At 34.8% G+C, this 13251-nt stretch overlaps 1 protein-coding gene across 3 annotated transcripts in view; it reads left to right on the plus strand.

Annotated features, from left to right (window-relative positions):
- DLG5 (discs large MAGUK scaffold protein 5) overlaps positions 1 to 13251 on the plus strand; it is a 106173-nt gene that overhangs the window by 86413 nt on the left and 6509 nt on the right. For 2 of the 3 annotated variants that reach the window (XM_035329636.1, XM_035329638.1), the window contains exons 19-31: positions 18 to 139; positions 1218 to 1307; positions 2603 to 2771; positions 5769 to 5846; positions 6497 to 6659; positions 7565 to 7698; positions 8257 to 8421; positions 8768 to 8951; positions 9863 to 10011; positions 10329 to 10499; positions 11603 to 11799; positions 12524 to 12667; positions 12847 to 12974. In XM_035329636.1, the coding sequence (XP_035185527.1) occupies positions 18 to 139; positions 1218 to 1307; positions 2603 to 2771; positions 5769 to 5846; positions 6497 to 6659; positions 7565 to 7698; positions 8257 to 8421; positions 8768 to 8951; positions 9863 to 10011; positions 10329 to 10499; positions 11603 to 11799; positions 12524 to 12667; positions 12847 to 12974 (1894 nt within the window). The remainder of the gene's footprint in view (positions 1 to 17; positions 140 to 1217; positions 1308 to 2602; positions 2772 to 5768; positions 5847 to 6496; positions 6660 to 7564; positions 7699 to 8256; positions 8422 to 8767; positions 8952 to 9862; positions 10012 to 10328; positions 10500 to 11602; positions 11800 to 12523; positions 12668 to 12846; positions 12975 to 13251) is intronic. The other variant, XM_035329637.1, reaches the window with a different exon arrangement.

Genomic DNA, 13251 nt, shown 5'->3' on the forward strand with positions numbered 1-13251 from the left:
CTTTGCTTTTGATGTAGTGCTCAGCATCAAGGTCGCTTGAGTTTGGACCTAAGTCATAAACACTCCAATGATTACTCTGAAAATTCACGTACAAGAGCATCTCATGGCTCAAATTCCTTGCCATCCAGTGCAAGACTTGGTAACTTGCTTTTCTGATTTATTTCATGTGAGGCTTCTGCCTTTTTGAGAATAGTAATGAATAGAAAATTCCTTAAGTACATGCTTAATGGGATTGTTATAGCCAGCAAAGCCTAAAAGGCTTCCTGTTTATTTGCGTCATATTTCCAGTTTTATGATTAAAGGTGTTTCCTGGAAGTATCCTTGTTTAATTCGCTCTTTATAGTCTTTAAAATATTATTTGTGAGTGATGCAAACTTGCTCTTTAGATGCCTCTTATTATTTGAAAGTATTCTCATAAAGGTGTGGGAGGCCTAGTGAAAGTATTTTTGAGGTTCAGTGAGGTGGAGAGGTAAAGAGAGAAGGAGAGAGCCTGCAGAACAAAAAAATTATGGCAAATGGCCTAATGTAAATTACATTGTTGGAAGATAAGTTACAATTATGTTTACTTGATTGATGTTTAATATTGTTTATGCCTGTCCTAATAATACCAAAGAAAACATTGCAGTAACATTTAACATTGTAGAATTTCTTTCATTTTAAATTATGTAATACTTGTTTGTGTATGTGTTCTTGTGTTTCATCTGTGACTGAAATTGCATTTGAATAGAGCCTGAAAACTTTGTAGCTACAACAGAAAAAATAGCACAATAGTTCAGAAACAGTGTCAAGAAGTTATGTGTTCATCTAAGCAGAACATAATCAGAATACTTTACATTTTGGAAAGTCTCATGGGTTCTTAGTAATCTCAGGTATTAGTTTCTTGCTCAGACTTCAGGTTAAATGGCATTTCTATTAAAAAATGTTTTGAATATTTTTCGATCAAGAATGGAACGTGTGTATATGTAGATATATATAGTATATACTGTGTATAAATACACACACAGTGCATGGCTGCATTACGTTTGTACTCACTATGTAACCAAGACCATTAACAAAAAGTATGTTGTATATGATATATATTCATAATCATCAGTACTTCTGCAGAAATTTAGAGCTTCTTTTAGTGTTCACTGAAAAATTAGAGTCTAAATGAATTTTTTCTTCAATGTCGTTGCTTTTCAATTTGTAAAATTGTAATTTTTCTCTTGTAAAAATAGGTTCTTCAAGTAACTTGCAATACAGAACAGAACGAATTAAGATCCCTTTAACACCAAGATATCCAAGGTCCATCATGGGCTCTGACAGAGGTGAAATATTTCATAAGTAATTTTAGTTGTAATATTTTAAGTATTGCTACTCTGAAGCCTTTGCAGTTGCTCTATCAAGCTGCATGAAAATCTAAGTATAACAGTTTTATGAATGTTACAAAACTTGTATTTTACAACAAAAGGTAAAGAAAAGAAACTTTATAATGAAAGGTGATTCTTCTGTTAGTTGATTCTAGAACACAGCAAGAAAATGTGCACAAAAAAGTAAGAGTAAGCACAGCTGTGTGTTTTATGGTTGTAGTTTTCTTCAGGAATGATGTCTTAAATGTTTTGACAGTGAAATGACCTGCAGTAATATATATATATTTACAATTTTTTATATTTTGTATGCTATTGTATTCCAGATGATAAATCATATCTTGAAATCCATTGAAAAAATTTTAGTAGTTCACCATAAATATTTTATCTTGAGCAATTTTTAATTTATCATACTAATACCGGTTGGAGTGCTCAAGAGCTTTAGAATTCAAAATTTGATTAAAGTAAATAGCAGCTGTTTGCTGCCATTATTGCTCAAATATTTTATAGCCTTAATCGACTGTATGCAGTTGTTTTCTCTAACCGGGTAAATATAATTATTGCAAATGGCTTTTGTTTGTAATTAGTAACTTGAGATTTATTTTCTGTAACTTTGTCAGAAGAAGCAGATGACTGAATGTTCTTATTAGGGAACTTGTTTAGTAAATGTCTCACGGAGGGTACAACAAGGGAAAATATATATATATTTAAAAAAAAAAAAAAAAAGACAAGGCTTGTTTACAATTGCAGTACTTTCCTGTCTTTGTGTAAAACTCATGCTGGGGTTTTGTTGGTCTTTTCAGGTGTTTCATAATGCTTCTCATACACAAAGGGAAAGGCAGAAAATAAATATTTTATTTGAAACTAAACCACCATATTAAATCTTAATTTTTACTTTGCTGTTTTCCATTATTTTTCCTTAACTTTGCAATGCTAAGTGTTTTCAGGCATACTTGTGTCTGTACCCAGTTATTTATGGTGAGAATGGAAATATTTCTATGCACACATATAGAAGACATACTTAGTACATTAAGAAAAGAGAGTTTGCACTGTCTAATGGTAGTTACCGAAGTTAGGAAGCTGGCTCCCTAAGCTCATTAGATGGCTAAGAGTGCTAGTGAATGGTCTGGTCCTTATGAATGTGTCTGGTGTGTATGGTGTCTTTCCCTATGTCTCTGTAGATTTCCAAAGTATGACAAATGCAGGACACTGAAACCTGACTTTGATTTTTATTTATTTATTTTTTTTTTTAATAGGCTCCTTGTCACACTCTGAATGTAGCAGTCCCAGCTTGATAACTCCTCCACAGTCACCTCTTAACTTGGAAACATCTTCCTTTGCCAGCAGCCAATCTCAGAACTCCCTTTCTACTTTACCTAGAATTTCTATTAGCCCAGTATCTGTTGGAGAACGTAGAAAAGATAGGTAAGGTCCCCTCCTTATTTCCTTTTAATAGGAATGTGTCTGAAGAAATCTTGTACATTTATTGGACCATAAGGAATATGAATAGTTAGTTTAAATGACAAATATAAAGATACAGAAAAGCATCTCAGGTCCTGTTACTTAATGTTTTTACTTTCTTGATGAAGTATATCAAAGATCTGTGTTGTTTTTTTCAAAACCTAAGTGTTGAGTTCAGAAAAGTAATGAATTTCATAAGGATTTTATTTTTTCATGGTAGATTAATGGCCACACCAAACACAAATAGTCTAAAATGGAATATACTCCTTTAGCTGAGCTACCTCAGATGCCTATTAATGATAGGCTTCATCTGTACCCTAGAAAACTAAACAAAATACCTAGTAATATTTGATAGCTAAATATCAGCTGCCTTAGTATAGCAGAATATGCATTCTAACCACTGTGCCTTGATTCAATTCAGCCAGATGAATAAAAAGAATAAAGTAACTGTGCAGGAATATATCTATATGTACAAACTCTATTTTACTACTGTTACTATGATTGCTTTGGTTATACCTGGACCACTACTAGCAATAGAGTTAAGTATATGCTTAGCTTTTTGCACAATTTGAACGTCATATAATAGTTTTCTAAGATAATGAGCTTTGCGTTGTAATGACTTATCTCATGATGAGTATATTCAAGATGCATTGTTTATGGTATCAGTCTTGGGCATTTGATTTAATTTTATTATGATCTGGCTAGACTGAATATATGAAACATTTTGAATGAAGTCAAAGCATTGAACAACAAGACACAAATCTGAATCAGGCTTTTATTTACACTGAGGTAGCTGAATGCCACTCAGGCAGTGTATGGCATACCGGGAACTATGGTGTGTTGGAGTATATTACATTTATGTGTACTTCAGGACCCCTTTGTATTGTGTGGCTTTTGTAAAATGACTGACCATAAGAATGTGAACAAAATCATAAGGATATTCTGTATTCTAAGTTTGCTGGTAGTAATAAAATGTTATTCATAAAATGTTATATGAAACTTTTTTTGTCTCGTTTAAAGAATCTTTAACTAAATTATTGTAGTGACACTATAGATTTTGTGCACTGTTATTTTGAAAGGGAATGTGAAGAGGTCTTTGTGGGTTTTCATTCTTTTTTACTTCGGTGTGACTTTTGTACTATGTTTGTTTTCTCATATAAATGTTCCTGTAATTGTCAATTGCAAATTCAAAGTCAGAATTTATTTTCTTCACCTGACTAATTATGTTTAGTCTTCAGCAGCAAAGCTAGATTTTTGGCATCCCTACAACTTCTGTAACAATCAGGACATTCTAATGTCTGGGAATTAACAACTTGTATTAACCAGAATATTGAAGTACAGGCAGGTGCCAGCCCCTCAACTCTTGCTGTACTTGCATATAAACAGTAGTATGAATGACTTTCCCAGTCTAAAAAGGATATTATTTTGTTTAGAATAAGCAAAACAAACAAACAAAAAGACAAAACACAAAAATAGTTCCTAAAATAGATCCTTGGCTAAATGAAATATTTTAAGCAAATGTGCAATGATGCCATGGTAAATGGTTATTTGGTCTTTCTATCCCTTCTTCTCCCCATAAAATATAAGCAATTTGCTTGGCATTTCCATATAATATATAACACAGATTAAGAAAATAAAATCTGTTTTGTTCATTTTTTTAGGAGAACCAATTTGAAAATGAAATCAGATTCATTACTTTTTTTTTTTTCTAAACAGCATTTAGTGATTGTAGCAGGCAGTCTGAATATTGTAAAAGAGTGCATGTCACTTGATTTTAATTACACTGCTAATCAAGTAAGATACCTTTTTAATGCTGTTTTATTTTATTATTTTTTCCCTACGATATGCATTACTAGTTATCTTTCATTTTGAATTTACTAGAGTTCTAAAATATGATCTTGTGCAGTTTGTATGGGCTTGATTCTTAATCATTCCAATGCAAAGCAAACAACAAAACTGAAAATGCATATGATAGATAGAAGCATAAAAATACAATAGAGCAGAAAGGTGTAATTTTAGTTTTCAGTGAGGTGATAGACCTTGATAAATTTTGTTTAGGCCCACTAACATATAATCACATTGTGATATTAAGAGGTTTCATATGACATTGTAATTTACATATATTACTCAGCTGCTTTATCTTCATTACATTGATAGACAAGCTCCAGGGGCATTACTGCTAATAGTGATGTTGATGTTATAAGATTCAGGTCCCCGAGTTGCATACTTATCAGACAGTTTGTATATTTTATACATGAATAAGGTGACAAAATATTATGTCCTGCTGCAGAAGGCTACCGAATACTTACCTTCAAAGCCTGTAACAATAAGCATAATTTATGAAGTAATGTCCTCTTCCCTACTCTCTCCCCCCAGGCATCCCCCAAATCCTGGTCTTCCCAAAGATACCTTTCATATATCACATTAATAGCAGTGAGTGAAGTGCAGTTAACGCAGGAGGATTTAAATAGCTTAAACAGTCTGCACAATTCAGAGAATCTCTAATTGATACAATGAAGTGTTCAGAAAGAAGACATTCTAATTAATGCATGCCAGAAGTAGTATAATGCTATTAAAATTGTGTACTAGAAGGGCTGCCAAGACCTACTGTTGCTAGTAATGTGCTCTAGACACCCTCAGGTACGTCTGGTACCTCATCTGTTTCATTCTGAACTAGCTTAGCTGTTAGCACCAGGTGATGCCTTTTGCTGTGTAGACACCATTGAGATCATTGTAATATGAACCAGCACTTTTTAGGACACCTCTGTTTGTTTATGCATACAGTGGAGGGGACTAGCCATGTTTGTATGGGTGGCTACTTCCCATCTATGGGGGGCGGACAGGGAACGCGTCAGGGTTTTATTTCATATAATCCGTTCTCTTGTTATACTTACTGGTGTTGTATTACTGTATGTCTTTTTCTAAGTGTTCTTCTCTTCTCAAATCTTCTACGTCTTTCAGATATCTGTTCCGTAATAGGTCTTTTCTGAGAATCCCTGTGGCTCCTAGGCCTAGGTTCTCATCACTAAGGAGTTTGAGGTTGGCCTGATATAAGGTTGTCCTTCTCAAGCAGTATTGCGCACTTTGTGCTATTTTACGTTTGGATAATTGCCCTGAGGAGAATTTGCATGGTAATTTTAATACTACCATGCAAACTGCTGTCTTAATGGCTTGGGTTTGCAACTGCTTAATTTTCATTACTAATTTATGTTTCCCTGCATACAAATACAAAATCTGATACTGTGCGTTGCTGTTCTTGGTTTACTACCTCATCATTTATGATGTTTATTTTTACAGTCAGTAAAGACTCTCAGCATTTATAAGTAACATACCCTTCTGGAATATTGCTTGTAAATTACATATTATATATAGTAGTTAAATTACTTTTATATAATATGGGTCTGGAAGTTTCTTTTCCTACCAACTTCTCCACCATACTATTTGTAATTCATATTTACCATAATGCTTTAGGCCAGTTGTGTACCTGGTATACGTTTAGTTCTGCCACCGTACATTGCATGGTGTTAAAGGAATGCATTTACAACAGTTGACAATACTTTTTTAAAGTAACTGTTTAAACTTCTTTTAATATTGCAATTCAGACAGGCATAAAATATTGCATGTAAATCTCATTGTTATGGTTCAAGTGCATTTTTTTCCAAATCAGTTTTAACTATCTCCTCTAAAAGGCCCTACATGGAAGAGCCACGTCATGTAAAAGTGCAGAAGGGTTCTGAGCCACTAGGGATTTCCATTGTGAGCGGAGAAAATGGTGGAATATTTGTCTCTAAAGTAACAGGTGGGAGCATTGCGCATCAAGCTGGCCTTGAGTATGGTGATCAGTTACTAGAGGTAATTGTTTGCTTACTATTCCTTTGGTTTAATGATTCAGTTCATATGAGTCCAGCAATAACTGCCTATCTTAAAAGACTAACTTGTGCAAGTTTGTCTGCTGTGAGAAATAGCAGAGGTTATTCTTTCTGTATTGTGACTGTTAGTGGCTTTCATCAAGCTTTATCATAAAATAAAGTCTTTTGATGATAGGGCTGCTTTGCATCTTATGTAGATATTCTTAAAATTAAAGTTAGCTAGTTAAGTTGCCTAAAATAAAATAGTCCTAAAGTCAAACTTCACTCAACTTACGAGTCTCTCTCATAAGGAGAGTAAATACTCAGCTTTTACTGAGTTTTGTGCTGCTGTTGTGCTGTACCCATACCTGAGATAGCTGGTTTAACAAACATTCAGGTAGCTACAGTCACATTTTGGTATATGGCGTTCAGTAAGTATGTAGAGGAACGTTGTATGAAGTACAGAGTCACTTTGTAAATGTATGTTAAAACATAGGTACGTTAAACAGTGTGCGGATGACTTAAAATGGACCTGAACAGGATTATGGATCTGAATTTGCCTTTCAGTCCTGAATTTTTTCACATCAGTCATCTGAACCAACTTTCGTTTAATCAATGATAGCAAATCATAACACAGTTCAGAATACTTACGTCTTTCAATAGTAAAAGGATTTTAAACTCATGGTTAGGTTACCAAATAATAAAATTAGTGATTTCTTCCAAAGAGTTTAAACCATAGGAATCATTGCATGGCAGCTCTTCCATACTTCCAGTTACTTCAGTGGGGAGAAAAAAAAAAAGCATTTAAATATTAAACTAATTAGGAGACTGAAAGAATGATTTTGCTAATTCCCGTTTTAAAACTTCGCATCCTGGTTTCTTTGTTTGTTTGTTTGTTTGTTTTCATAGTTTAATGGAATAAATTTGAGAAATGCTACAGAGCAACAGGCTCGACTAATCATTGGACAGCAGTGTGACACCATTACTATTCTGGCTCAGTATAACCCACACATGTATCAGCTTGGCAATCATTCACGATCAAGGTAAGGATGGCAAGGCTTTTAAAGAACTACTCTAATCTATGCAGTTATCTAGATAGTAGGTAACTTCTGTATGAGTAATTTGTATTCAAATGTGTTGTTAAGTAGTGTGATTGCGTAGAGAAATAATGTGTGAGTATTTGCATATCACAAAAAAAAAAACATTTTATACACCTATACTTTTTCTTACCTAAGACATAATCCTTAGATTCATTAAACCAAAACTGACAATTACCTCGTACTAGTATTAAGAGATTCCAGTACTTCAAACCAATTTTGTATTCTTTTTATAGCTGAGGAGTTTCCTGAAAAAATTGGACAAGGCATATGACTTAATTATCTATACCATTTTCATGCATGATCACATTTCAAGATTGAGCTTTATCTTTGTCAGACTTGTGGAGAGCATATGTTATTTGGCATGTTTTTGGGGATCTTTTTTCTTGCTTTACACTTCTTTTGGGGTCAATTTAAAACTGTGTGTCTACATGGAAAATACTAATCACTGGTGAAATTCTAACCACTATCCTTCTATTCTTTTTATTTTTTTTTTCCTATTAGTTCTCGCCTAGAACCTGTGAGTAATCATTCCACCCCTCAAGGCAGTGGAGCTGCAACACCTGACAATCATTCCATAATTGATACTGTGAGTGAACAAGATGAAGGAACAATGACACCACCATCCAAGCAAACCACGCCAACTACAAGTCCCCGGAGTTCCTTAAGGTAATTTTTTTTGTCTTTATATTGGAAAGCAAAAAGGTCAGAGTAGATGTGGCTGGTTTAAATGAGTCAGCGGACAAATTACGTGGACCCAGGGTAAAAGTACAGCATTTCAGTCCGGATTTGAAAGAAGGGGTCTACAAGGAGTGAAGTAAAGTCTAAGACAAGATTGATTTAATTGAGAAGATCAGTAAGTGATGTGAAGTTTTTCTCATGATTGTATCTGTAGGTGACCTATTTTGAATAATAATTATGCAAACATGTATTGTTCAGGAATACAGTTCATTGTATACTCTTAATACAGGTTTTTTAAGTGAATTACTTTTTTTTTTTTTTTTCCTTTTGAAAGGGGCCCTGTGGACACAAATAAACGGACCCCTGAACCTAGAACTGTTGTTGTTAAAAAATCCCAGGTGGATCTTGGGATCCAGATATGTGGTGGAAACCTCTATGGAATATTTGTGTCAGATGTAGATGATGATAGCCCAGCAAAAGGACCTGATGGACTAGTCTTGGGTGACATGATACTTGAGGTAAGTTAGGAAAGCTGCAGGATACTGACAAAATGTCTAGGATGGTATAAAGAGGGAGCTGTACAAAGAATCTTACTGTCTTGCAATGGGAGATGTTCCATGCCACAAAAACTTGGTGAGAAAGTTGTGTAATCTTTGTTCTGACGGCAACCTGTGAAGAGCTGGATAATACACACCTGGACATCTACTACTGAGAATCTAAGTTGTGCAGGCTTGAAGGATTAATATATGTCTACTGGAATTATGAAGAGCTGTTCTCTCATCTAAATGGAAAACCTTGAATCCAATTGCTGTATGTATGACAAAGACAGAAATAGGGATGATACTGTGAAACAGAGAAGAATATTGAACTTATCCCAATGAAATTGTAATGAGGCTTCACGGGAAAACATGTCATGTCTTTGACTCTGCTTTCTCAATTGGACATGGGAATATTTGTTTTCTTGGCCGGTCTGTTAAGGTGATAAGTGTGTATTTGTTTATGAGCTTTTCAGATACTTTATGAGCATTGAGATTCTCCCATTGTGCTTCTAGTACCCAGATGCAGACTTGGCTTTGTAGTTGTGTTGGACTTCCCCTCAGACTACCTGTTTCCCCTAAAAATATTAACTTCTTTCCAGTGTGAGTTTTACAATTCTCAGCTTATGCTTTGAAAATTATTCAAAGAAGCATAGACTCTCTTTCACAGGACATGTCTGCTGCATTCAGTTGGTATTTTTCTTTCCACCCTAACCCCTCAATTTCCTGTTAGACCTCTTGAAGTGCAAACTGCAGTATAGTTAAATGGTAAGATTCACTTGTATATTGAGTCTGTCAGTAGGAAAAAGACTAATTTTACATGTTTTTCAAGCTCACCTGATTCTATTGCACGTTGAGATCTGTATCACACTTAAGGGTTTTGTGTTTTGCAGTATGGGTCCATTGATATGCGCAATAAAACAGCTGAGGAAGCTTATCTCGAAATGTTGAAGCCTGGAGAAAACATCAAAATAAAGACTCAATACAGAATAGAAGAATTTAATAAGATAAAAGAGCTTCCTGGAGATGGATTCTATATTAGGTATTTGAGCATGGCTGGTAATGAAAATATAAGGCAGTTTAGGGTAGCATGCTGACCATCATATGGGAGAGAGAGTACATCTGTTTTTGTACTACGTTTTATAAATTCCAAGTTATTAATTTATCCCAGCTAGTCTCTGACAGCAAGTACACAACCTGTAACACTGGTTAAAAGCTGCATGTTTCACTGTAAACTTCTGTACTCTTGAAATGTAAAATGTGACCCTAATCTATTATATATTTTTTTCAAAATGCATCTATTCTACCCTTGAGTTGATGGCGATCAGTTGAAGAGACTATTTATGTCTTCCTTTCCAGAGCACTTTATGACCGTCTTGCAGAGGTGGAACAGGATTTAAGTTTTAAGAAGGATGACATTTTGTACGTTGATGATACTCTACCACAAGGAAACTTTGGTTGCTGGATGGCTTGGCAGCTAGATGAGAATGCTCAAAAACTGGAAAGAGGACAGATTCCCAGTAAATATATGTGAGTGACAGCCATACAAGTTATTTACCTTGGTCTTTAAAAATGTCTGACTAATGAGATGTGATGTAAAATGTTTGCTTCTATCATTTCTGGGAGATGTTAATTCTCAGATGTCATTTCATGGGTGACATATTTTAATAACTTTAAATATATTGCTCTACCAAGTCAGCTTTAATGCTACTGAGAAGTAAATTAGAAATGGAACGGATACGTAGCCTTATGGTGTGACAGGTAATTCAATAACTGTAAGTGATATTAACCACAGCAAAAGTATCCTTTAACTCACCACTGCACTCATTCTTGCAAAGTACCGGTGGTTTTAGTTATCTGTGGATACAAATTTTAATATAAGACTGTGTATTCACCTCAACTGCATAACATGGGTAGAAAAGTTCAGGAGCATGGAAGAACTACAATTTTTGAATAGTTACCGAAATCACCTGAGTTATTACTCAGTGATAAAATATTTGTTCATTTCAAGGTTACTGTTCCTCTGCTTTCCTTTATATTATTCTGATAGTCTTCTCTCCATGTTGTAACTCAAAATTCATCCTGATCATGGGATAAATGGTATTGTGTAGAATGTGCACTATATACATACAGATGCATACACATCATCGATAGGCTTATTACTAGAAGATGGTTAGTAAAATTAACTACATTTCACATGTTATGTGGCCAAAATGTTTGTGCTTATCTAAAATAAAACTACATGTTATTTTGGACTGATAAGAGATGATTTTTAAGGATGAGTATAACATGCAGCTTCATGTAAAGAATGGGATCTTCAGTTGTACGCGAAGGCTGGCTTTACTGACAAGTAGGGGCATGCTGCTCTTGGAACTTTGGAAAATTTTGCCCTGGCTGTTAGAGTGGTCACCCTACATGCTTTGTTGCTATTTATAATATAAGAACCTGAAAAAATGATGGTATGGTGAGTTTTGAAATGTTGTTTATTTGATTGTTGCAAATGTTTGCTTTTGATGAATTTTCTGTCATGAAGGTGTTCCAGATACAGCAGTAGTATTGTTTGTCAACAAAAAAAAAAAAAATAGTAATATGTGTGTGTGTTGAAATACCAACCACTTACTCTTTCATTGTAGGATGGATCAGGAATTCTATAGGAGACACAGTATGTCAGAGGCTAAAGATGAAAACAGCTCGTCTAAGACATTGTCAGCAGCAGCACGAAGGTCATTCTTCAGAAGAAAGCATAAACACAAGCGAAGCGGTTCCAAAGATGGAAAGGATTTACTGGCTCTTGATACAATTAGTACAGACTCAATTCCATTCTTGGATGGCAAGTATCTTTGTAATACTTGGGAGGGGCTAGGCTAGCCTTTCTCTTTTGTTTTTAAATTGCTGCAGCAAGACCCTTTACAAATAAAATAGGTTTCTTTTTTTGTGTGCCTTTAAATGATGAACGTACATTACTTTTAGTAACAGCAACAAAAAAAATAATGTATTCAATTGCAAGACAGATTATCTCAAATGTAGACAAGTGGTTTTGTTTTTTCTAGTTCATTCTTAAGTCTACTGACATTAATGTTTCATTTGCAGAGGGGGATGGCTTTTTTATGTGGAGTTTTGATCTTTCGTTCAACTATTTAATTTTTATCCAGGTCACTTAATCTAGACAGAAATCCTGAGTACACTCAAAAATATTCACTTTGATTTGTTTAGTGCTGTACAGAATTCATGCTGATTACAACACTTCTTGGAAGAAACCAGCAAACAAACTGATTATTGTGTCTTGTTCACACTGTTAGGAAATAACAGGAACGATTGCTTTTAAAAATTGGGGTGGGGCTGTAGGAGGGGTGAAGGATGGAAGCAGGAGGTTCAATTATAAAAATAGCTATTTTAGGCTGTGAAATGCTATAGTGGCTAGTGAGCATTTTTGTACTTCTTAAGGCCCTTATCTGCTGCAAGGGAGCTGTTTTCACAATTACTGTTATCTCATTATCTGAGGAATGCCAGGAGAATAATGTCTACTTCTACAAACAAGTTTTCTGTGTGTGTAGATTCTACAAGTCTGGCATATCAGCGTGTACAGAAAGTGGACTGTACCTCTCCTAGGCCTGTGCTTATTCTAGGACCATTACTTGATGCTGTGAAAGACATGTTGGTCAAAGAATCCCCTGGAAAATTTTGCAGATGTCCTCTTGGTAAGTATGTGCATATAAATAATTTTTTCTCCCTTAGCTAATAACATCTGTATGTGAACTAAATGGTAGCACAAACATGGAAAAAGCAAGAATCTTAATTTACAGGCTGTTCTGTTAGTTTTGTTCTGTGCCTAAGGAATAGGAATAAACAATGGCTCTCTTGTGCTTCCTCGTAACAGAGGTTATGAAAGCTTCCCAACAAGCCATTGAACGGGGCGTGAAGGATTGTCTGTTTATAGATTATAAACGGAGGAGTGGACATTTTGATGTGACAACTGTAGCTTCAATAAAGGAGATAACAGAAAAGGTGAGTCACTTAATGCTGCAGTTCTTGGTAAAATTTGCAATATGCAGTCATACTATTGGTGGGGGGAGGGCTAAAATTTATTTTAATGTTGTTGTCATTTAAGCCATCAAGAGGCTTGTTCCTAAGGCCACAAAGTGGTTACCTGTAACAGTTTAAAAATAATTTTCAGTAAGCTCACCTTTGTAGAAAGTGGGATATTTTTTCCTATTATTTTGCAGTGTTACCAAGTAAAGTTTGAAATTATTCTTCTTAGAATCCATAGGTTTCACCTCCCTGT

This window comes from Oxyura jamaicensis, chromosome 6 (genome assembly GCF_011077185.1).
Source record: "Oxyura jamaicensis isolate SHBP4307 breed ruddy duck chromosome 6, BPBGC_Ojam_1.0, whole genome shotgun sequence".
Classification (NCBI taxonomy): domain Eukaryota; kingdom Metazoa; phylum Chordata; class Aves; order Anseriformes; family Anatidae; genus Oxyura; species Oxyura jamaicensis.